General features: G+C 40.0%; 1 protein-coding gene across 8 annotated transcripts in view; it reads right to left on the reverse strand.

Annotated features, from left to right (window-relative positions):
• The window catches only part of PECAM1 (platelet and endothelial cell adhesion molecule 1), a 38099-nt gene that overhangs the window by 1806 nt on the left and 11106 nt on the right, over window positions 1-25187 (reverse strand). The window contains exons 11-15 of one of the 8 annotated variants that reach the window (XM_074922249.1): window positions 20051-20121; window positions 19330-19386; window positions 16946-17014; window positions 11804-11860; window positions 4662-4684 (exon numbers count right to left, since the gene is read on the reverse strand). In XM_074922249.1, coding sequence (XP_074778350.1) covers window positions 4662-4684; window positions 11804-11860; window positions 16946-17014; window positions 19330-19386; window positions 20051-20121 — 277 coding nt within the window. The remainder of the gene's footprint in view (window positions 1-4661; window positions 4685-11803; window positions 11861-16945; window positions 17015-19329; window positions 19387-20050; window positions 20122-25187) is intronic. The other 7 variants (XM_074922252.1, XM_074922251.1, XM_074922250.1 and 4 more) reach the window with 7 other exon arrangements.

The raw sequence follows: 25187 nt of genomic DNA on the forward strand, positions 1-25187 counted from the left end.
TACTGATAAAAGTTGGATCCTTAAAGGAACGGCTGGCACTGAACAGATCTGAAAGCCAGATCCCTTTTTTAGTAGTAGATGCTCAGCTGCCATAATTAGGCCCCATCTTCAGTCCCACAAGAATAGAAACTCTTTCGTAAGAAGCACCTGGGTATCTCAACAGTGAGCAATGCAGCGTTCAACTTTTAGACACCGTGTTTCTATGGTAGCCTGCCCCTTTGAACAGGTTACGTTCAGTACCCAGCAGGGGCACCGAAACCTGGCACGGAGGACCACGAAAGGCAGCGTGCAGACAGAGGAGACCTCGACACTAGCCAACGGGAAGGGGCAAAGCGAGATCCCAAACTTCCTTGTCTTCACATTACATGACAGAAATAATTCTGTCCTCTGAGGATTCACAACTGTCAAGTCTTTCCTGACAGCAGTTGCCAAAGCAAGTCTTCCTCTCACAAATACCTGCTAAAGTACATGGTGGCCTCTAACCTAATAGTTTAGTCTGTCAGCACCGAGGCGCCTAATTCCTTTTGTGGACTTACCCCCAAAGGATTTGCCCCATGAGTCAGAGGCAGGAATTCCTGGTTTATAATTCAGTGTTTATTTCAGAGTATCACCCTGTTCTTCATATCCTGACTGCCTGAAATTCCCCCCCAATTTTAAATGGACACATCCTTCATCTTCATTTCCTGTCTGGAACTATTGTGCCATGTTACTGTGCACAGTTAAACACATGCCAGGTCCCCCTTTGGAGCTGGCTATGTTGTGCTGGCAATGTGAGCAATTCCTTCACCACTGAAAATTTACAAAATACTTTTGGGATCATTTGACTAAGATGAGAAAGTAGCTAAAAAAATCTCAGAGATTTCTTCAAATAGACTTAAACTGCACAGGTTTCTGTCTCAGAGGGTACATTCTAAGGTTGAACAAATAGGCAGCTAAAAGTACACTATGTCCTGCCTGAGGCTGCCAGTCCTCATGTACCCCAAGGACAGAATCAAACAAACAAGCAAACATACACAACTAAGAGGTAATAGAGGAGGAGGAGGAGGTATGAAGTCAGAACGTACCGCTGAGGTAAATTTGACACAATACCAATTAGTATTTGGCGAAGTGTCTATCTCATTGTTAAGATATTTCCTTCAATATGTTTTCAGAAACTGGGACCATTAAATAACTTAGAAAGATTGCCAGCTCTGATTTCAGGAAGGAAACCTCCTCCCAGTTCCTCTCTAAGTAATTCATTTCTTTTGCAAATGCTTCCTATGGATGGCATTTAAGATACAAATTTCTGAAACAGAGGAGAAAGAGGGAAGCGACACCCAACCCAAAACTTTAGGTTAATTTCTAAATTACCTAAAAGTCCAAGACATCCAGGTTCAAGGTACTCTGGACTGCAAATCAGTCAGAAACTTGTACTGCAATTGGGCCTTTATACAATTCAAATAGTTCAAACTTTAACTGATTGTTTTTCTAACGCACCACCTTTCTTGACATAATACAAAACACATTCACTGCCTCTGTGTAACACAACACATTGTCAGTACACAGTGTTTACTAAAGCCCTGAGCTCAATTTTGTAATGGACTCTCAGTGAAGATATAGCAAAGTTCTTAAATTTCCATGCTGGATTGTATTTATTCTGACAGAAACTATGCAGGGCAAATGCACAAAGCAGGGCTAGCACTCATTAAAATGATCTGCTTCATCTTTCTTTTCCACCGTGCAGTACTCGGTTTTGCCCGTGACTTCTGGAAGATCAATGCAGAACTGAGTAAGTTAACAGAGTTGATCTGAGGAGCGGAACCCACGTTGTTATTTGAATTTAGAGAGTGAAAAGGACAGCAGAGAGTCTCCACCATCATTACTGAAACAAAAAGGCTGCATGTCCTCCTGTCTCTAAAAACATAGCTCTTAGCAAAACATCATTCTCTCTGCTGTGGTGCCCTTTCTCCCACACTTCTGGAATACCTATTACTTCCTAAACAGAGCCAAATTCTTCACGTTTTTTTGACAGGTCTCTACAGCTAAGTAATCCATCTGGCATTTTCATGTGACTGAGATACCAGCTGACCAGCGCAGCTTCCGAAGGCCTCCTTTCGCTAACAAACTAAGAGAGTAGCAGATCGAAAGCAACTTCACCTCTAAGCCAAACACTTCATCTGGCTATAAAGAAGCAGAACAGCTGGGGAGGAAGTTTAAGCCACTTGATCACTATATAAGGAGCATTTTCCTTTTCATGAGTAGGATCAACAACTCCTCAATTGGACCAAAGCTCTGAGGTACCTGACAGTTAAGCATTGTGTGAAAATGAGCTACAGAAAAAAAACAGTGACAAGAAAATAATGATAGAAAGCCCATTAGTAGCACCCTGCTTCTTCTGCACTCACCTATGTTGCTTGAAAAGTGCTGAGAGGAAAATAGGGGGGATGGAAAATCTATAAAAATTTATCTGTCCAGTCCAACTTTAGATCACTTATCTGGAGAGTTCAAAAGAGGGATGGTGCTGCTTTTTGTCACAAGCTTTATTGGGAATAGAAGTGGGAATTTCTGAAGCAGAAGATGGGGATATGTTTTTTTGCTATGTCCTTTAAAGCACTAATAATTCAAAAAAAGAAATAGTTACTATGTTAAGTACATGAACAGTATCTAAGGAGAGGACAATGTCACAGATGTGAACTGAGTAATGCTACTTCTAGGAAAGCTCAAGTAAGATGTGCAAGTGTTATATAGTTGACTTTTCTTGGGGTGTTTATGAAAATGTGATTAGTTTCACAGAGTATCTAGATTATTACATTACTACTGTTAACAGGAGTTTGTTTAGACAACACAAAGAAACCACTGCCCTCAGCTGACACTTTTCTCCCTTGAATCCAACATTACTTCATAGATTGTTTGGTTTAGCAAGCTTTAATAGCCCAATTAATTATGGTGAAAGTGATTTACATGGGATAGTCAGTGCATTTTCACTGAAGCAGTCTCATTATACTTCCATGGAAAGATTTCTTACTCACTTTTGGCCACAGGAAAACAAAAAAATCTTCATAAAATTTTAGTCTTTCATCCAATATCCATTATAAATTATGTAGGGTGTGGAAAAAAAGAGGCAAAAACTGCTCCCTGAGCTTACACCAGATGTCTATCACAGCCACGCTTGACCATTTTTCTTTTTGTGTCGGACAGGGACAAATTTCCTTCTGCGTGATTCTCCAAGGAATGCCTGGTGTAAGCCAGAGGAGGGTTCAGCTCAATTTATTTTTAGAAAATTAAGAGCAAAGAATAAAAACAAACCTTTAAACTAAGAGAGACAATGATACTATAAACCCTATTGGCCTGTTAATATATGTCTGTTTATTGTAACACAATCTGTGACCTTCAGTGCACTGCCAGCGTCTGTAAATAATACAATGGGCTGCTTTCTTATCCCACGGGGATGTGAGTGCTGATGGAGCCTTTCAAAACTCAAATGGATGCCATAAACTGACGTAGACTGTGCTATTGTGATTCTTATTTATGAGTCTCTCTATTTTTCTTTTTAAGTACAAGTTCGAAAGTCACAAAGTGGATGGCAGAAAAACCACCTCGTCTGCATGGTTTGAGGTTGGATTAGACAGTTTATCTAACATTCTTAAAAGTACTCCTGAAATGTAAGTTCCCTGCCCCTTAGATCTCTTGAGAGCAGAGTAACAGCTCATTCAACACATGTATTAAAAAAAACCCAAAACAAAACGTATTTTTTCACTGGCTTCTTAGCCCTATAAAGCTGTTCATTACCTACAGAACCTTCACAAAACTCCTCACGGTTTAGCTGAGACCCTCCACATATGGATGGTAATATTCTCACCTCTTGGTTAGAGCAGCGTAACTGTGACATAGCTATGTACTCTGAGGTAAAAAAATTGCATGCCTTTAAAATTTCTTACAAAGTCTGAGTTTTCACCACCAGCCTTTAGAGTCATCCCACTTGCTATACCAGTGGATGAAAATGAAGCCAAAAGGAAACAGTGGCAGACAGTGAATAGAAGTGACTTCTGCGAGTTCAGGTGATCAGCCATTCCCCTTTAGTTTAACTCTTCATTTCACACCTTAGGAAGGACCTCACTTCTCTGGATATTCCAGTCACGGAATGTACGCGTGTGCATGTGAGCACTCACACCTCGAGGAGATTCACCAGCACTAAAAACCCTGTAGATTTTACAGATGGGACTGGAAATACAGCTCTGTCCCTAGTGATAGATTAAGCAGTTCAGGAGATTTTCATATGCAAATCTTGAGTGCCTCGGGTCCATCAGGAACCTGAAGCAAGCAGCAACCATCCCCAACTTTGTGCCATTCTGTCAGCATGAATATTTGTGGCACATATCCAAGGCTGTGCAGGTGTTCAACACAAATTCTTGGAAGATCATTATTTGCATCTTCCTCCTGTACCAGCACTACCGAGTACCAGTCAGTTCCATGGACTTTTAAAGCTGACCATTCTAGAAATGTAGTACTGAAAGCCTGATTAGTAAGAATATATATGAAGGGATTGCCCAGTAGCTGCCCGGTAAAGGTCCCTAACAACAAATAAACAATTATAGCAACACTTGAACACCATCTCACTAGATACACAATAATCTCAATCCAGTTTCCCTATATTTAACTGCTTGCATAAAATGTATACTTACAGAATGCCTGTTTTCCACAGAATCTGCAAAATAAAATATGTCTAAATTAGGAAATGGCACATTGCAGAGTGATTAGTTCTATGTTCCAGAAAGTACACTTTTATGTTTAATACTACATTTTTTGTTCACCTTGCAATGATGTAAAATTGCTACCTACAACTAAGGTTCAAACTCCAGTCCTAAGAAGTATCCAAGCACTATCTTAATTCAAGAACGCAGGTGGGACCAGACATTTCAAAGACCATGTTGAACAGTACATGTCTGACAGCTTTCCTGATTATGGTTTAGAGCAAAAGTCTCTACTGAGAGCACAAGCTGTTACTGGACAAAAAAGTCTTCCTTTTAGAGGCAAGTTCTCATGAGCATTATACTTCCTCTTCCAATTCCTTGCCAGGAAAAAAACGTACTGCAGAAATCCGGTATAGGATACAACTTTCAGAGCCAAATAAGATCCTGCAAAGACACCTGAAATTTTAGTAATATAAAGATGCTTGTTCCCAGCAAAAGTCTGAGAACCAGTGGGCTCTTTCCATTTAGGTTCAGTGAACTTTAGATCTTAGGCTTTTTTTTTTTTTTTTTTTTTTTAAACCTGGATTTAGTTATTCAGAAATTTCACAGAATACCTTCAAATACTAAAACATAAATATTTCTTTGCCCTCTGAAAGTAAGACATGAGGAAAGCAACTCTGCTTTTAGAATAAGACTTCAAGTCTTGTTAAAAGTGCTCTTTTATATGGTCTGTAAAGATATTTCACATGTGACAAAAGTGCATGCTGAATCTTGAAGGGTATTTTCTTGGAAACTATATGAAATGCAGTGGAAAGAGACTGAGTCAAAGAAATTGCTCAAAGGAAAATGCCCAAAACAGAGAGTTTGGACTAGGGCTCTGGGTTAATCTTGCCAGTATTTTTTCTATAAATATGGGATAGTCTCTGCATCTATGTTTTTCTCTAAGTATGCATTTTTAAAATAGCAAAAATAATATCATCTGTCCTTCCATAAGCAGAACACTTATGTAAATTTTAAAAAGTTCTCTGAAGTCATTACATGAAGGATATTATGAAAAGTACTACCACCATAAACAGACCTTAATAAAGGTCTTTCAGAAACTCCCTTGCTAGCCAGCAGAAGCAATGAGGAGACTGAACACACGTGAATCTAACTTTGCAGATAACAATCCTAAAGTGTCTTTTTCTCTATGATTACATCTGTGTATATTTGTGGTGCAGTTAAGCTCATACAGCTTCTACCGTCCACATTTTTATTACATTAGGACTGTGGTTCTGCTTCACTGAAAGCAGCACCATGAACACAGTATACAGTCAGGCTGCAGTTTCTGAAACGCAGAGAAACTATATGAATGTTTCTGTCATTGTACACTATGAGTTTTCTCCAAGACAGTTCTACCCAGAACTTTTAGCCTAGGAAAAACATTAAAACCTGGAGCGGTTACAGCACCTTATACCAGTGCATAAACTTAATTTCAGTATAAAATTTATCTTAATGTCTGGCAAGATTGATCCCTATATGTTTAGCCAATTTGATAAGAAATAAAATGAAAAGTTATATGAGAAACACATAAAAGCTTTTTGTGTTTTGAAACCTGTCAGAAGTGAACAAAACCACTGCTGATCCAGTGCTACATCAAAGCTTGACTTTAAGTGGTCAAAACTATATGTAAGGTTTATGAAGTATTAACAAGCTGTAGTTTAGTCCTCTGTCACAATGTATTGTGCTTACAGGAAGGAGGAAATGAGAAATTTTGTATAAATTCCAAACTTCAAACAACGGGATGTTTGCTACCCCAAAGCTACTAGGTCACAGTAACAGATATCCCGCCTTGTTATCTGTCACCCAGATTCAAAATAGTGTGGCTTTCTAGCTAAGTATCTTATCTCTACTAGAAGAATGTCACAATCTGTCCTTTGAAAGTGCTGCTGGAAGGCTATGATTTCTAAAAGGTACCAATCAAGTAAGCCAGCACGTAGCCTCTAATGAAAGCACAATGATATGGTACTTTTACTGATTCTTGGCCATGTCAATCTTTTCACAAGCTTTTTATTCCATTCTTGTTAAAAACATGAAGTGTTCTTTACTTGAAACACACTGATTTTACTGTGATGAAAGAGAACAGAGAGATTTTTCAAATGACATCTGGCTTTCCCTTACTATCAAAAACAGGGAAATGAGATATCCTGGATTCTAGTCATATGCAGAAAAATCGGTCAAGCTCCCATAGCAGGGCAAACAAGAAGCTGCGTATTTTGTGAAAGGAACCAGAGCTGAAGGTCTGGTGCTGGTGATTTCTAAAGATTCACAAGTCTAATAAAGGTAGGTGTTTTTATGGGTTTCTGATGGATTTAAACCCTTCCTGTTGCTTTTAGTTGTTGGGGTTTTAAATTCGAAGAACACATTTTTACAAAGGAATACATTAACGGCAGGAATTTAAAACACTCTTCATCCCCACCTGCTCTGCCCTTTCTTGTTACTAGAGGTTATGGAGAAGAGAATATCTGCCTAAACAGTTGCAATTCATAATCCAACACTGGTGAACGCTAAAACGCTAGATTATCAACTGGAGATGCTGAACTGCAGACACATATTATGTTCTGCCAAGGCTTTTGTTGGAGCAGTAGCTTCTAACAGAGAATCTTGGCAGGCAGCTTGGGAACAGATCTTACACAGGGGCATGCACGCAATTCAGTTTTGCAATTTTAGGTTCAAGCAAGGTCAGAAGTTCCCTGCATATTTGTGCCTTACTGAAACCATCTGGCTTTGCCTAATTTTTGGCTGCAGCTATTGTAAGCATTTGGATCTGGAATCAATGTCTAACGGATCCAGGCTTTGGTCTAGAGTATGTCTTGAAACCTAAAGATCCAAAGAGGGTTTTTTTTGCAGAAGGGACAGGTTATTTGCATGATTTCAGACTGCATGCAACTAGCATGTGCTCCTAAGGCCTAAGTTTTGAATAATATCATGAATCCCCAGACCCTGGGAGTTTTCTCCGTGCTGGAAAAGGTGTTCAGTGGGAAATTCTGTGTAGTACAGAGGTGTTAAGCCTGAGGGTCAGTAGCAGGAAAGTATTTGAGCAGATTTCCTGATTGCTAGAACTGATTTCCAATAGTTTGTTCCAAACCACTGAATGCAACGGGGATTTCTCATGCCTCTTTCCACTGGCATATATTTATTTTTCCATAGTACATTGTTGGTTGCAATAGGATTCTTAGAATTTCCTGTCTCGCCAGGGCAGTTGCTTCCAAACGAGCAATTCATTTTTCCAGACTCAGCAGCATAAAGGTTGGTTCTGCACTTTGTTCACTAGATTTCCATTTTCCTAATAAGAGATTCAATAGTTCAATTCAGCACACATCAAGATCAGTGCAAAGCCCGTCACTGGCTTCTGTGAGCTCTGGATTTGATACAGAGGAAAGGCAGAGTTCACTAAGGAGCAACAATGTACTAACACATTGTCTTCCACAAGAGATTCCCTGTAAAAATATAAGGAAATCTGTCAACTGGAGTTGCTTCTGGTCTTCTCAGCAATATGAACAGAACTGTGCTACCCCCAAGAACTGGGATCAGCGTTGAGGGAAGGGGAGCTGAAATCAGTATGGAGATGCTTGGACTTCCTGCCCTACTGCCTCTTGGGAGGATGAAAGGTGTGATGGAAGTAAATCAGGCATCTAAAAGAGCCTCCACCCACCCAGCTGAACTTGGTATCTGACACATCCTGACCCTCCCTCAGGAAGAGCATCAGCTGCCAGCCTAGCCTGGTGGGACTCCTGCGCAGGCAAAGCAAGCAGCAAGGCCACAGTCATTTTATCATCCTTGGCAGTCTGTTGATTTAGACAATTGCCTGTTTTGCTTAAGTTTTGGACTGTCTCAGTTCTTTTCAAACAAAAAACAACAGCTCTGGGACTGGGCTGGATATTCCTGACTCTCAATATACTTTGGTCTTTTCACAGAGCAACCAGAGAAAGCAGTATTTTAAGGAAATTGGTTCATCCTGATAGGTGTGAAGGAGTTTTAGACAAATGTGTTAATTGTGACCATTCCCTAAACTGCCATTTGGATGTCAGGTTTGATTTAAAGCTGAAGCTCAAAGCTTTAGGTACTTTAGGTAAAATACTAAAGTAACAGCCTATTGCTTTAGAAAAGGTTTTAAATCAATTCCTGGGTGAACTTCATGAACACTAAATCTTCTTTCTCTGAATTAAACTAACCATTCAATAACAATGCAAGGACAACTTTGTCTCTTTGAGTTGTTTCCAGAAACAATGCTAGTGATCAGCATCCTCCTTAAACCTCTCATTCTATCAGAGGAAATACAGTGTCCAACTAAAGACTGACGTTCTCTATCTACAGGACTGTTATTTGACTTTCAATCAAAATACACTTGACTAGACTTGAATTTTGCAAATGGCCTGCTTTTCCTACTGTTAACAGGTGAACTCTAGTTAACCATATGCAAGTCTTGTGGGATTTTAAATGTGCATTTGACAGCTTGCTTCTGTCCATCTTTAATGTAACACCTCTTTAGGCCTGATACTTGGAATAAAGCAAGCAGCACAGCAGATAAGATCAGAAGTCTTACCATAGTGTGATGGAGACACTAAAATGATAGTAACAGGAGACAACATAGCCAATACCAGGAAAACAAACAGAAAAGGAATAATGGCAGATGCTCAGCATACTGCCAAAGGCCTGGGACTTGGGAAAAGTCAGAGCATTATCTGCACTGGGGATTCATGATTTGGTATAAGGACAAGCAATAGCTGTAGAACTCAAAATACAGAAGTTGGTTACTGACATGGCATCTGCCTACTGGGGACAGCAGTGAGAGCCATCAGAAGAATGAAGGGGAAAGATATTTTAGCTCAGTCACAAATTTTTGCATCAGACATAACAACTACTGACAGCTCTTCAGCTTCCTCTCTAGTGGACACAATTTCTGGAACGCACAGACAACTCCTTGAAAGGAAAAAACTGCGTATAAAGCACTCAATTCTAATTAAACAAATCACAATATTTAGCTACAAACAAATAATAATAAAATGTTACATAGGTCTTAGGTGTTACATCTGTCAAACTGCGTAGCTGGAAATTAATGTAATTTGCCCAGAGGACACGTTTGTCTGAACCATTAACTTCCTGAAGTAGACTGTACTCTTGGGCATTTGCTCAAAAATCTCAGAGAATATTCAAAAGTAGTGAAGATCATAATGGTAAACCAACTTCTGTACCCACTAATAATGTTCAACCTCCTTCACAATTGACCTTTAATATATTAATATAAAGTACTTAAGAAGATAGATCAGTTTCCTAAGGATCCTCCACTGCATTTATACTTTGCCACCTTGCAATCACACAGCCTATCAAAAATCAAAGTAAATATTACATTTGAATGGGCTGTAATGTAGCTATCCGAAGCAACTGCACAGCTATGTGATGCACTGCTTATCTATTTGAAACACTTTTCCTGTGTATCAGTCAGGAAAAACAGACGTGATTAAAACAATAAACTGTTACTACGTTTCCAAGAATAACTGAAACTGTAGAATGTTATGCATAAAAGAGCAGGTGGACTGTAAGATTAAGGGGCGTTTGCATATCATCTGGCTGATTCAGTTCTGTCTTTCAATCATATCTTATTGCATTGCATTTCCCGCTTTATGGCAAGTCCAGTCTTATAGGAGCATTAAATTATAGCTCTGCTGTACCAACCTTGAGTTTACACTACAACTCACAAAACATCCTTCTAGTACACAACACTTTCTGTTATGTCAAAAATAGGAATGATGAAAGGTGTAATAATCAGCTTCACACCTTGCCAGAAAGCAAGGGAGGGGTTATGCAGTCAGCTTCTGCAGCCTGTCACAGGTCCAATTCACACTCACTGGAAAACAGAACATTAACAGCCTTTTGGTTCAGCCCTAAAATGAGCTGGTTTTTTCTCATGATGCTGCCAGGTGATCTTACATGGTGATATGCTGCTTTTCTGCAAGGCTGTGAAAAATGACTACAACATATCGGCTCAGCACCAAGCCAGGAGTCAGGATTCTGAAATTCTGTTCCCAGTGTTGTCACTCTCTAAACACATTGCCTTAAACAAATGACCTAATCTCTCTGTTTACTCAGCTGTAAAATGGAGATAAAAATTGCCTTATAAGTCCTCACAGGGGAAAATTAAGTAATGTTTTCTGAAGTACTTGGAGACCCTCACACGAAAGATTCCCTAGAAACAAAATACTGTGTCAGAGCAGGTGGGAAATCCCTTATAAAATAGAAAAAGAGCAAAATAAAACAAAATAATCAAAAATTAAATATGGCACACAACAAGCCCAGCTGGTAACATGGATGGGGACAAAACCAGAGCAGTTTACAGCCCTAATATTTACAAATCTAGACTTCCTAACACAAAGAAAGGAAAGGAAATCCTTTCTGATTTAGTCTTTGACAAACTATGAAGAAACACTTTTGACCTACTGTCTCTGAACTCATTACTGCCAGAATATTTATACACAGTAATTGCCAGTAAGCTGCTAATGCCTGCATACACAAGTCTGTGTTACAGAAGGTGGAGGGGTAGAACAGCTGCCACGTACAATATGAGACAATTTTTGATGGTGCTTAACACAAACAACCCACCCTACTGAAGTCACCATATTGCTATAAAGGTTTTTAGAGTTTGTTGTTGGAGGCTTCATAGATATTTACTGGTGTTATATCCAAAACCAGTGCAATATTTTGTAACACATGGCAAACATGATCAACTCAGAGGAAGAGTGTTGTTCATGAGCAGTTTGAGATAACACGACATAGCATCCTAATCCCTAACAGGGCATGTTCAGCTCCAGATTCAGATGCCAAACTGTTTAGCAGGTAGAGTGCAAATGGGCTGATGAAGGAGATGTTAGAAATTTGCACTCACTGCATTAAATATCATTGATTTATGAGAAACCATGAAGGTGTTATACGATTTATCGACAGCTGTGATTCCATAGCTGCCCTTTGGTGTGTTCCTATGTGACTTGCGTCTCTTTTTACGGCATTAATCTTTTAAACTACTCAGACACAAATTTATCTCTAATCTCTATACAAATGCTTTCTTTATGTGTTTAATTTTTCACTAGCTTACTTACCATTATTAGATTTTCTGATTTCACTATAAACTGTTTCAGTCCCCTTCTGTACAGGAGCTGTAAAATGTATTGGCACAAAATAAATTTCTTTCTTTTTTTTTTTTTTTTGTCTTATGAAAAGCTCCTTAAACAAACAGAACACACTGTTTTACTTTCAGAGGAAGTAGTTACATAAGCAGCAATGAGCCTGTGGAGTTTGTATGAAAAAGCAACTGCACCCCCCACCCCAAACCCAGACTGTAAGGTTCTGAGAGGGAGATGTCTCCCCCTCTATATAAAAATAATGCTGAAAATAGACCTCCCTTTCTAAATGTGACTTTAACATTCTAATAATCTTCTCAATTTGATACTGCTTTAATTTTACAGGGACATATACCACTAGAGAAGAGTTTCCGTGGATCACTTTGAAGAGCTTCTTCAGTTTGCTCTAAGGATTTGGGGGATTCTAGACCTGAGGAGATCTATCATTTGGAAGACTAACTACACCCCCTTTTGGCAACTAGCCTGATTAAATTTTATGGGCACAAAAATAATCTAATTTGCTGATCTTTGTGAAATGTCTCAGAGGAATATTTGCAGATTTCACACTGCCCAGCTTCTATTTAGGTGCTGTCTAGGAAAAGTTTCCTCTCAGTTCCTCAGTGTGGCAGACTCTTCCATTAGTGCACTGAGATCAGGCAGACAGAGCAGGACTGAAGGCTAAGAAGGCTTGTGGAAAGATAGGAAGTAAGGAGAAAAAGCAGACAGAAAAGATTTGTGCCTCCATGGACACAGCTGGGTTACAAATGCAATGTTAGTCTTAGATACATACTTTTCAGGCCATAAATTTACAAGTTCCTGTAAAGCTCTGCTCTTGTATGAGACGGAAAGCAAAAAGCTCTTCCTTTCTTGTTATCCAACATGTGTGAAAACTTACCCAGAGTTCTGATACCAGACTACAGGCATTTACCCCAGTAGGGAAGGGGCAAAGCCTTGTCTAAAGGCCTGAAAGTAGCAAGAACTCAGTTTCTCTATGGCCAGCACAAACACATCTCTGGCTAGTAGATTAGAACAGTTTCCTTGATTTCTTGCATGGTTGTAGATTAAGAATCCCTGGGCAACCATAGTAGAGCAAAGTGCTCCAGAACTCTGTGCATTTGAAACCACTTTTTTCATTTGGTATAAAGGCCTCTGCAGGCAGAGTCTAGGAGCCTGCTGTTCAAGGAACTCAAAGCATCTTAGAAACATTCATTCATTTCAGTTAAACGGATTCTCTGAGAAAACCTCAGAATTCTATCTATAACACCTCCGATTTCTGTGGATCTTCAATAAGCCAAGAAGTTAGATTTTTCTAGTTAAAAGAAAAAGAAAATGGTTGTTCCCCCTCTGCAAGAAACTGGAAAGAAAATCCACATTTCTGGATACAGAGTCTTGTCTTTTAGCTATAAAAAACATTTAAAGAATTCAGACATTCTGATCTGCAGCCAGACTCAGAATCAGGACTGTTACCGTTCTGTATCTCTCTGAAGAACCTAAGTGTCTCTCACACCACATTCTAATTTCCCAAAGCTAATTTAATTTTTAATTCTGTTAATCATCCTTTAAATGTTGGGAGCTAACACATCAAAATTGAGTTGCAAAACTGCTATTAATTTCAACAACACTAGGAGTTACACTTCACCAAGTGCCTAATCACAGCTTTCAAACTTGCAGTTTTGGCATGAACTTTCTTTGCAAAATAGTCTGGAGATCTTGAAGTGCATTTCATATGCTTATGGACTATTGCTTAAATTATCAATTCAATTTCCAGTGAAGTAAGAAGTCATCTCCTCAGAATTTTAATGAGAGGTAGCTCATTTTGTTTGGAACACTTTTTTTTTAGCAGATTACAGTCTTAAATCTACTTCTGGTGACTCTGTGGAAAGACTTGGTGGGAAGCATTTTGTTAGCTTGCCTTTTTTTTTTTTTCAGACCCATTTCATTAAATTGTGATATAATGTCACTGCCCATGTTATTTTCTTTGTTAATCTTCCAAAAGTCATCTCAGCACTGAAAAAATGTGCTAGGAGAAATTACTTGGATGATTTGAAATTTTGTTCCTGCTAATTTTATAATGTTGCCACCCTGCAGATAACTAACCAGCTATAAAAGTAAAAGGAACGTGTTCTTACTCGTCATCGTTAGCAGTTTCTCCCTTCTCACTTTAGGGATATTTCCTGGTCTTACTTTAGCACTGGCTTTTGATTTTGTTGGGATTAACAATAACGGGTCTAAATCACTTTGCCATCATTTTGCACAACTCAGCTTTAGAAAAGATAAGCATTATATTTTTGTCAAGCATCTAATCTCCATAAGTATTCCATTTAATCATTCTCTAGGATTACCACCTCTTTAAATACCAAATTAATATTCCACTGTGACTACCCCAAATAAGAGCTGGACTGTGTAGCCCCAGGTCTACCTCATATTTGTCTAGACTCTTCACCCCTACTTCAAAAGGTAGGTATCAAGTTATTCCCACATGGAAGTTTTAAAATAAAGAAGTGCAATTTTTCTTATAGCAAGCTTACCACTCTCTATGAGTAACATTTAATGAACCCTGATTTTCCTCGTAGAGAAGCACAGTACATATAAAGTTCCTAGCACTCTAGCCTATTTGCCATTATACTGTGTTAAAAAGTATTTAAGAAATGATGAGCTAGTGCAGACATGGCTGGGAAAACAGAGTGTATACACTGTTTTCAAATATAAGTAGTTCTTTGCTGTCAAAGACAAGATGTACATCCTTCTACAACTATGTAGTTGTTTTGAGGTGGCGTTCAATTATTTGTGATTCCCAAAAATGACATGAAGGCTACTGTTATAGCTTAGATACTGCAGCATTTATGGCAGTAGTCTTTCACAATACACAAAATATGATTCTCCTGCTTCTGAGATGACCATTAATATTGACATTGACAACAGTAGCAGGAGAAACAAATGATTGGGAAGATAAATTAATTTGAAGTTAGTCCTGAGAGACCAAAGAAATCTGGAGTTCCTCAAAAGACAGAAGGAATCAAACTCTACATGTAGCCTGCTGGATGAGATATGCATGCCCAGAGAAAAGGTGAGTGTGATATACTTGGTCTTCATTCAGAAAATACACAGAATCAAAGCAGGTGCGATCGGGTTTGGAGTTAGGTGATAATCTGAAAGGTCTGATCCCTAGGAAGGACTGGTCATAACCCACAGACAGACATGAAACAATATTATGATTTGAAACAAATCTTGTACAATAACATCAATGTGTCAGAAGTATCTGGCACAGTCCTATGGCTGAAGTATTTTTGTGGGTGTACATGATTATTACAAGGGTATATAAAAAAACCTGGCTTTGTTTTTCTTTTCCCAAGAATAAATCTTATCCTGTTCTCATTGTGATAGGCAGTGCAGAGCTGAAAGAATTAATCTTGCAACTCGGTTTCATACGACTGGTTCCATTTAAGCAGCATCCTCAAGATGCTCCGAAAGATTAACACATTAAATGCCTGCAGTACAGTTACCAGTTATGTAACCAAAGCATGCATTTACTAAACATTCACCTGTGTCCTGGGTGCAGCAAAAGAAGTAGATTAGGGAGCTATCATATCTCAATATACCTGAAGCACAGTTCAGTCTTATAGAATCGATTATATGTCATACATAGGTCTGTAACATGAGACAGCATTCAGTTAAAATAATCTGATCTCATTTGCACACTATCTTTTAAACATTATTTTGCAGTCTGCAGTTTAATGGGGTTCAGTCTACATAGCACGGATACTATCTTATTACTCTGGTATACTGGAGTAGTGTTATATTTCAGGAATGGGATGAAAAGGCTATTGTTAGAGATGCTGATCTTGCATTTAATAGGGAGTTTAATTTAAATAATCATGCACCAGCATATCTTTTCCATTCTACACCATTGTATTGTGTAGTGCATGCTCAAATACAGTTGGAACAATTAAGTATTAGTCTGAATCTGAAAAAGAGCACAACAAATATGGTATCACAGTGCAGAATTTAGCAGAGGTTGATAAACAGCATGCTTAGAACACACAGAAAACTCTGAGATGAATGATACCAGCAAGTGAAAACAGAGAAAGAATATGAGGACTGGCTGTTCTGGGAGAGCTCTGCTGCCAAGCTTGAAGAGTGAGCACTTTTGCCCAAACATCTGTATTACTAAACTAAACAATCACATCTTTGGTCTCTGAAGTGAGTGAGTGGTTCTTCCTACCAGGAAAAAGCAAATTTATCCCTTTCTTCCTCAGTCTGCGTCTCATTCAGCTAAAGCAAAGAAGCTAGAGCATAGCATAAACATGTCTCATGGCTTTTATTCACTCTTAGCTACTTGAAACTTTTTGTATATTTAGCAGCTGAAAGGTTTAGCAGCTTTCAACACAAGGGCATAACGATATCACAGTTCTCCAGATGACACAGAATGATTGAAGTGTGCATTTGGGTGTTGGAAATAAATTTCACTGGATATTTCTCCTTCAAGGTTGCAGAGACATGTGCCTTAACATCATACTATGACATCTGGTTACTGTTACCACAGAACTACAGGTAGAAGGCCAAAGTTATCTGGGCATCAATATTCTCATTTCTCTGTTTAATGTGCCACAAAATCCAGGATGGTCTCTAGGCCTCTCCAGAGTAAGGGACTAAATCTGTGTTGGTCTCTCTTCCTTCTCTATCACAAGTGAATTACAGCTTTAACCCTTCAACCAGTTCCTTTATAAAGGAAAAAATTCCACTGCTTTCTGTTCTCTCCATTATCCTACTCTGTGGCTAACCTCAAATGGCTCTCAGTGAACTTGGACTCTATAACATGAAGATTCACAGCAGGCTGCCTTCTGCTCAGAGCCACAGCTCCAGCCGGGAGCCCTGCTCCGCACAGACCTCATGTGGATAGGAAGGGCAAGTGCACAAGAGGATCCCAGGGGAAGAAGGGCTGTGATGAGCAACAGCATGGTTGCCACAGCATCATCTGGATTAAGGAGTGTTACTGGCATCAAACTGTCATGCACACAAAACACAACCTGCTCTTATGGTCACAGGTGCCAGTATCAGGGAGTAGCAACATGCCCAGAGTCGCTCCCAAAACATAACCATAGAGGCCAGACAGTTTATTACCTCTGTGAGGATCAAGCGTTGATACTTCAACTTCAGTGTACTCCACATCAGCACTCTCAAGGTCAGGTCCTGCCCCAAAAATATCAAGAAGATGTTTCTTTGTAGGACTGCATGCTCCATTCGAGCTGTGGGCCTGATCCTGCTACCACTGAAATTAATGGACTTTGATGGGCGCAGGATCAGGCCCTACTCATGGCAGGTGTGAGTTACTCTGCTAAGAGTTGTAAGGCCAACCCATTCCTAAGGGTCATCCCAATCTGAATGGCAGTAGACCAACTCAAGCCAGATTTCTGAAACTCTGTGAAGTGCAAATTATGCCTAAAATTCTCACTTCAATTTAACAGCTTCAAAAGTGGCACAATACAAATGGAGCAGGGAATTATCTGAGACTCCCCTATATTCCTGTTCCAGCTCCTCTTTTCTATTCCTCTCCCTGCTATTACTTTTTCCTTCTTTTCTAGAGCTGCTATGGCAGGACACTTCTCATTCTCCACTTTCTTCACATTTAAAGCCTTCTCTAAGTCTTTCATCGCTTCCCTCATCACCTCTCATGCTCTCAATTTCTGCTTTGCCAATAAGCAATTCTAGGACTTTTATGTTGCCCTCCAAGCTCTCCACAGAACATCTACAATGTTAACCCATCTTCCTCCTCAAAACGCTTCTTTGCCACAATATTCACAGAAAACCTAACAACGATCAGACACCTGATTTACTAAGACTACTAGCTGACAAGTAGTGGCTACCTGGATACAACAGACATAAGAAACAGCTGTTGCTTTCGACTCTGTCTTTTACTTAGGGTGGAGATGGTTTTCTACTAGATTTCTGTAAAAGTTGGAAGGAACCACAACAGTCGTCCAGACTGGAATCCTGCAGAACTGCTTGTGGAATTTTTAGAACAGAAGTTAGAGAAAGATCTAGTGATTAGAACAGCAAAATTCTGGAGCAGCCTTCCAATGGTATTGGTGAAAGAAGGAAAAAAAAAAAAAAAGCTGAACAAACCAGTTTTTAAGGTGGCATTAGTTACAAACAAAGTTTAAATTGCAAGCTTCCTACAATCAATACAGCCTTATGTTCCTATGTTTCTGTTGTCTGTATGTTTGTTTTGCATGAGAATGTCTCTCTAGTTCTAATTTGACTTGTTCAGGCCACAATAGAGTAACTTCCGTGCACTGACTATAAGCTCCTTCCATTTGCTTGCTGAAGTAAAAGCTATTGTCACACAAATGCAGAAGAGATACTGTTATTTTTAGAGCTATATGAATAATAGACTTGTTTTTCACATCCGGTAGAGAGATCTGCAATAGCCTAGCTCATTTTAATGAAGCTGCCCAACACAGTAGGTAAGGATTGAACCCATTTATTTCTGGCACACAGGCAGATCATTAGACTAGAGCCTATTTCATCTGAAACAGGTAGGATACTGTTGCAATGGAAAAACCAAGAGTCATTGAGCTAGAATTTCCAAGTTTTCCTGTAAAATTAACTTAGTGCAGCACCTTTCTCTTAGTGTTGTGGTACAATGCTGCCTTGCACACTCAGAACTGCATCAAAGAATTATCAATCAGAAATTCCTGACACCTAATGTTGCATATAGGGTTATGCAGGAGCCTGGTTCCATGCTCTGGATTAATTTCAGCATAATTTTGATCTTTAGTTACACTAGATGCTTTTCTAACTGTCTTTCAACTCATGGTCCAATAGACAATCAAGTCAAAATGTACTATAAGCCATCAGAAACTGCATCTAACCCATAAGAATACTTTCACTGGGAGAAAGCATGCTTTCAGGTGGCAATACCCAGCACATTTAAGTACCATTTTTTGACTAAATATCTTAAAAACACCAGTCTTGAAGAATACAATGTGCTAGATGACGCAGTACTTGATGACACATTTTAATGGATATATGTATTTAGGCTACATGGTGTCTCAAGGTATTTGGCAGGTTATTTTATTCAGATTTCACAGCAGATTATTTTTAGGTTTAATGCTTAAATATTTCAAGATTGCAGAAATGAAGAAAGGACAGGGAAGCAAAAGAAGCAGAAGTCTACAGAATTATTATTTTTTAAATTTCTGAATGTTTGTTGTATAGGAATTAAAATTTTGAGTCTAAGTTATATTTTTACACCATCCTTCATTAGATGGCCTGGAATCCAGCACAACTAATTACATTTCATAATGCAGTTGGTAAATGAGGCCTATCACTGTCATTCTGTGAGTAAGGAAAATGTCATTTTGCTCAGCAAAAGAGTCTTCCCCACTATCAAAGAGAAAAAGGAAGGGACTGGACCTATCAAATCCTGATTGCTACCATTAGAAAACATCACAACTTTCAATCATAAAATAATTTAAAAACCTATTGTTTAAGTATGAAATTACCTTTAGTCTCATCTGTTGTTTTCATGTGATTTTCACCATCTTCAATGTAACCTGATCCTAAAATATCAAAGCAAAAGTTGATCTGACAAAATATTTATTATAGCCAATCAAACAAATGAGTTATATGGCTGTAACTCCTATTGTGATTATGCTTATTTACACAATAAATTCTACTTTTAGTGTCACACCTAAGACATTAATGTAACACAGGTGGGAAGAATGTGGTTTTTAAAACTATCATAATTTTGTATCAAATACTCCGAGTAACACCTCCACCTATCTCTGTAAAGTGCATCAAGATCCTGGAAGGAAAGGTGCCCAGTCACGGCAAGTTAACATCTCTATACTGTGGCCACCTCACATGCCCAAGTGCCACAACTCAAATTTCCACTCTGAAATAATTTCCTTGCACCTGTGTCAAAACTGTCAAAACCAGAAAGTAATTTTCTTTTACCATGATTTCTCCATCTATAATATTGTTAACTGATTGCCTGGTAGAAGTGTCTTGAGCAGACTCATAAACCAATCTTTATAGAAGACATGCTCATTAAAAAACTGTACAAAGCAAAATGATAGAAGATACTTAGAAGAATGTTATTGGTATTCCTCTGTACTCCCAAAACACTGGGTCCTATCCAAACAGCAACAATATAAGTCCAAAACTTTAAATAAATGTTTAATTAAGCCAACTCACTAATAGTCTTTCAGCAAAGTATCCTACCTGAGTAGTAGTCTCCATCATTGTGCTGTCCTGTCAGTTTTTCACTTGTCAAGTTTGTAGCCAAAGCAGAACTGAAAAGCAAACCAATAAAAGTAGATGTAATTATCCCAAACCAGTCAATAAAAACAACAACTTGATGCTATGCAAAGATCAGTCATTGTCTGTGCTGACCACCACACATTCTTAACCACTGAAGCTAATAAAAATTTTGCCTTTGTCCTTAAGAGAAGCACAAGCAAACTTTAAGGTCAAAAACGTTTCCCTCTTGCAACTCTTAAAGAAGAGCTCCGTATTTTTAATTCCATATCTAAATGCAAGCCTGACATTTCTCTATTTCTCTTAGCTGGCCTTTTTTTACTATTTTTAGAGTATTTCCTCATCCTGTTGTTGTGTTAGCAGGTGATACATGAAGCACAACCATCTATTGTCTGCAGGTGTGTGCCATAATAAACTATATTCATAGGGTGGAAGGCCTCCATCCCGTTTGTCATGGTTTAATCCCAACCAGCAACTAAGTTCCATGCAGCCACTCGCTCACTCCTCCCCCCTCCCAGTGGGAGGAGAATAGAAAAAAAAAATTGCAGGTTGAGATAAGAACAGTTTAATAACTAACATAAAATAGAATAATAACAATAATTTTAAAAATAGTAATGAAAAGGGAATATAACAAAAAGAGAGTGAAATAAAACCCGAGAAAAGACAAGTGATGCACAAGGCAACTGCTCAGCACCCACTGACTGGTGCCTGAGCAGTGATCCACCCCTCCCAGCCCACTCCCCCCAGTTTCTATACTGAGCATGACATTCTGTGGTATGGAATAGCCCTTTGGCTAGTTCAGGTCAGCTCTCCTGGCCATGCTCCCTCCCAGCTTTTTGTGCAACTGTTTGCTGGCAGGGCATGGGAAACTGAAAAATCCTTAAATTTAGGATAAGCGCTACTTAGCAACAACTAAACCATCAGTGTGTTATCAACATTATTCCCACAGTAAACCCAAAACACAGCACTGTACCAGCTACTGGGAAGAAAATTAACTCTATCCCAGCTGAAACCAGGACAATATCCATCCCTTATTCTATACCATTTATGTCATGCCCAGGTCCCACACTTTCCAGTACATCCCAGTTAATCACCACCACCCTTCTTGTTTCTTAATATATACAGACAGTTATCATTCCCACAGTCTATGGGCCATCCCTATAAATGTCTGTTGAGTTCATTCAGTCCATGACTTTGGGCTCCATCTGTCATAACTGGGTACTCTGGGCAGGAGGGATGGTGTGAGGTCCGCTCAGTTGGCCAGCCAGGATGGGGCCCGGTGCGGCAGGCCGGTGACGCTGGGCGCAGCAGCAGGATGGTGTGCAGCGCTGGACTGTTACATGCTGAAGTCAGTTCTGGTTCCAGCACTACTGCACTTTGCTCAGTTTTATCAAAGTTCATTCTTCATTAATCTAAGTGATTCTTACTGTAATACCTTGGATATAGCATATAACAATTACAGTAATGACGGCACACGGTGGCAGGGTTATATAGCAATTAACATCGTAAAATGTATTGGCTATTCTCACCTAAAATCAAATCCCCTTGAAGCACACATAGGACTTCTCTGTCCTGTGTCACCCACCAAGTACACCCGGGTCCTTGAGCAAAAGCAATCCCTCGGTTGGGTTTGCCTTTGCCTGAGCAGGAATAACCTAGCCTGTTTTCCCTAGCATATTTTTTGTGTACTACAGGACCTTTATCCCATTCTACAGTACATAAAAGCTCTGATTGGGCAAGGCCAGCTCAACTGACAGATACTCTAGCATTGGCTAACCAGCTGGCTTTTGCTGAATGTGTATCCTAGTGTTTGAAGGTCCCAGCACCCACTGCTCTCCGTGTAGTCTTTAACAGTCCATTGGATCGTTTGATTTTCCCAGAGGCTGGCGCATGATGGGGGATGTGATACACTCACTCAATGCCATGCTCTTTGGCCCTGGTGTCTATGAGGTGCTTTCAGAAATGAGTCCCGTTTTCTTTCTGGGCTGTCATGTCATTACAAGATTTGCTTTTCAAGGCCCAGGATAGTGTTCTGGGCAGTGGCACGGGGCACAGGATATGTTTCCAGCCATCCAGTGGCTGCTTCCACCATTGTAAGCTCATGGCACGTGCCTTGGCAGGTTTGTGGGAGTGTGATATAATCAGTCTGCCAGGTCTCCCCATATTTATATTCGAGCCACTTGTCCTCCACACCACAGAAGCTTTAACTGCTTGGCTTGCTTGATCACAGCACGTTTCACATTCATGGATTACCTGTGCAATAGTATCCATGGCCAGGTCCACCCCTCGATCACAAGCCCATCTATATGTTGCATCTCCTTCCTGATGGCTTGAGGTATTATGGGCCCACCAAGCCATAAGTAATTCACCCTTATGTTGCCAATCCAGATCTACGTGAGGCACTTCAGCTTTAGCAGCCTGATCCACCTGCTTGGCTGTTTTGATGTTCTTCAGTGGCCCGACTCTTGGGTACATGAGCATCTACATGGTGCACTTTCACAACCAGGTTCTCTAGCCAGGCAGCAATATCTTGCCACAATGTGGCAGCCCAGGTGGGTTTACCTCTTTGTTGCCAGTTAATCTGCTTCCACTGCTGCACTCACAGAGCATTTGCCACCATCCATGAATCAGTACAGAGAAAATGTACTGGCCATTTTTCTCGTTCAGCAATATCTGAAGCCAGCTGAAAGGCTTTCACTTCTGCAAACTGACTCAATTCACCTTCTCCTTCCACAGTTTCTGCAACTTGTTGCAGGGGACTCCATACAGCTGCCTTCCACCTCTGATGCCTTCCTACAATGTGACAGGATCCATCAGTACACAGGGCATGCTCCCTCTCATTTTCTGAAAGTTTATTATACAGTGGGGTCTCTTCAGCTACATCAACCCCTCTTCTGGCAACATTCCAAAATCTTTGCCCTCTCGCCAGTCCATGATCACTTCTAAAATTCCTGGGTGACTAGAGTTTCCTTTTCAAATCCATTGTGTGATCAGTGAAACCCACACACTCCACACAGCATCAGTTGTACGATGTGTAGAAGGAACCTTCCCTTTGAACACCCAGCCCAGCACCAGCAATCAGGGTGTTAACAGGAACTCTGTCTCAGTACCAACCACTTCTGAGGCAGTTCAGACACCTGCATATGCTGCTAATATCACCTTTCCAGATGGAGTATGGAGAGTTTTAGATCCTTGATATCCCCGACTCCAAACCCCAGGGGTTGACCTCAGGTCTCCTCTCTTGGCATGCGACAATGGTGTGCTCCGTACAAACTTCTGCCACGTAGGTTGTGTGCATTGAACTTCATCTGGATCTGTGGGTAACCGCGCATTGTCCAGGTCATAATAAACCATCTCCCATGTGGCTAATTCCCTCAAGTATTGGATACTCCTCTCCATAGCGGTTCACTTCCCTGGTTGACATACATCTTCCTTGAAGGGTGACCTCCAGAGGCTGAGGGCTTGTATCTTTTTTCCAATTGCTTTGTCAATGCCTCTTCCCTAGACAGGGATCTCAGCTGCTTGGCTTCCTTACCCTCAGATTCCAAGCTGCTGGCCCTGTTATCCCAGCATCAGAGCAGCCAAGTGATAATGTGCTCACCTGGACGACAGCTGAAATCTTTTCACATACCTCGCAAGTCCCTTGGGGATAAGGATCAGAACCTCTGGTTCTGCCTCTTCCTCCTGTTCTCATGATGACCCTGATTCATCTTCATCCCTCACTATGGGAACTGATTTTTTATATCTCTTCTTCTGTATGGGGGAAACTGATACTGGCACTGGTTGATTCTCTGGTACAGCTGTATCACCTATTGCTGGAGTCTGAGTAGCCACAGTGCCTGTTGCTGGGGTCTGAGTAGCCACAGTGCTTGTCATGGGAGTTAGAGTAGCCAGAGTGTCTGTTACCAGGGTCTGAGTAGCTGCAATACCTGTCACAGGGGTTGATCTTTGGGTGGTATTCTGAAATAGTTGTTTACCCCTAAACAGGACCCGAACCACATTCAGGGTTACTAGCAAAAGGACCATTTCAACATCCCAAGGATATTTAAAATATTCAAATGCTATTTTAATTAGCCTGGTCAAGAAGAGGAAGATGTGGGAAGAGGTCTCCTCTATAGGCTGGCTTTCCCAGAAAAGGTAAAAGGTGTACTTATTAATAGTTTCCAATAGATGGCTCCCAAAGTACAGAGGTGACAGCAGTACTGAGTACAAATACCAGGTTATTTTCATGACGAGCAATTCTATCATATCATAAACCAGTGTTGCAAAGAACAACAACATGATAACTTTAGCCCAGTTCCCACTGACAATGAACAGCACGACAGGGAGCATATACTGCAAGTAAGGTATTACATAATGCAACTTTAAAAACAATCACACCAGCTCCGAGAGCAAACGACATTGTGACCAGTGACTATTAAACCAACACAATGAATACTTCTAACAAATTTGGTTTAATACACTCTGATCAGATCTGTTGTTATCTCAACCCTTCAAGCCTCACGCTAGGCTCCAAAAAGGACCGTTGTGGTTTAACCCCAGCCAGCAACTAAGCACCAGGCAGCCACTTGCTCCCTCCTCCCAAAGGGATGGGGAGAATAGAAAAAAAAAAAGTAAAAATTGCGGGATGAGATAAGAACAGTTTAATAACATAAAATAATAACAATAATTAAAAATTCAATATTAACACTAACAGTAATGAAAATTAATATAACAAAAAGAGAGAGAAATAAAACCCAAGAAAAGGCAAGTGATGCACAATGCAATTGCTCACCACCCACCGACCAATGTCCAAGCAGTGATCCACCCCTCCCAGCCCACTCCCCCCAGTTTCTATACTGAGCATGACATTCTGTGGTATGGAATAGCCCTTTGGCTAGTTCAGGTCAGCTCTCCTGGCCATGCTCCCTCCCAGCTTCTTGTGCAACTGCTTGCTGGCAGAGCTTGGGAAACTGAAAAATCCTTAATTTGGGTAAGTGCTACTTAGCAACGTCAGTCTGTTATCAACATTATTCTCACATGAAATCCAAAACACAGCACTGTACCAGCTACTGGGAAGAAAATTAACTCTATCCCAGCTGAAACAAGGATATCTTTAAAG

Source organism: Athene noctua, chromosome 18 (genome assembly GCF_965140245.1).
Source record: "Athene noctua chromosome 18, bAthNoc1.hap1.1, whole genome shotgun sequence".
In the NCBI taxonomy this organism is placed as follows: domain Eukaryota; kingdom Metazoa; phylum Chordata; class Aves; order Strigiformes; family Strigidae; genus Athene; species Athene noctua.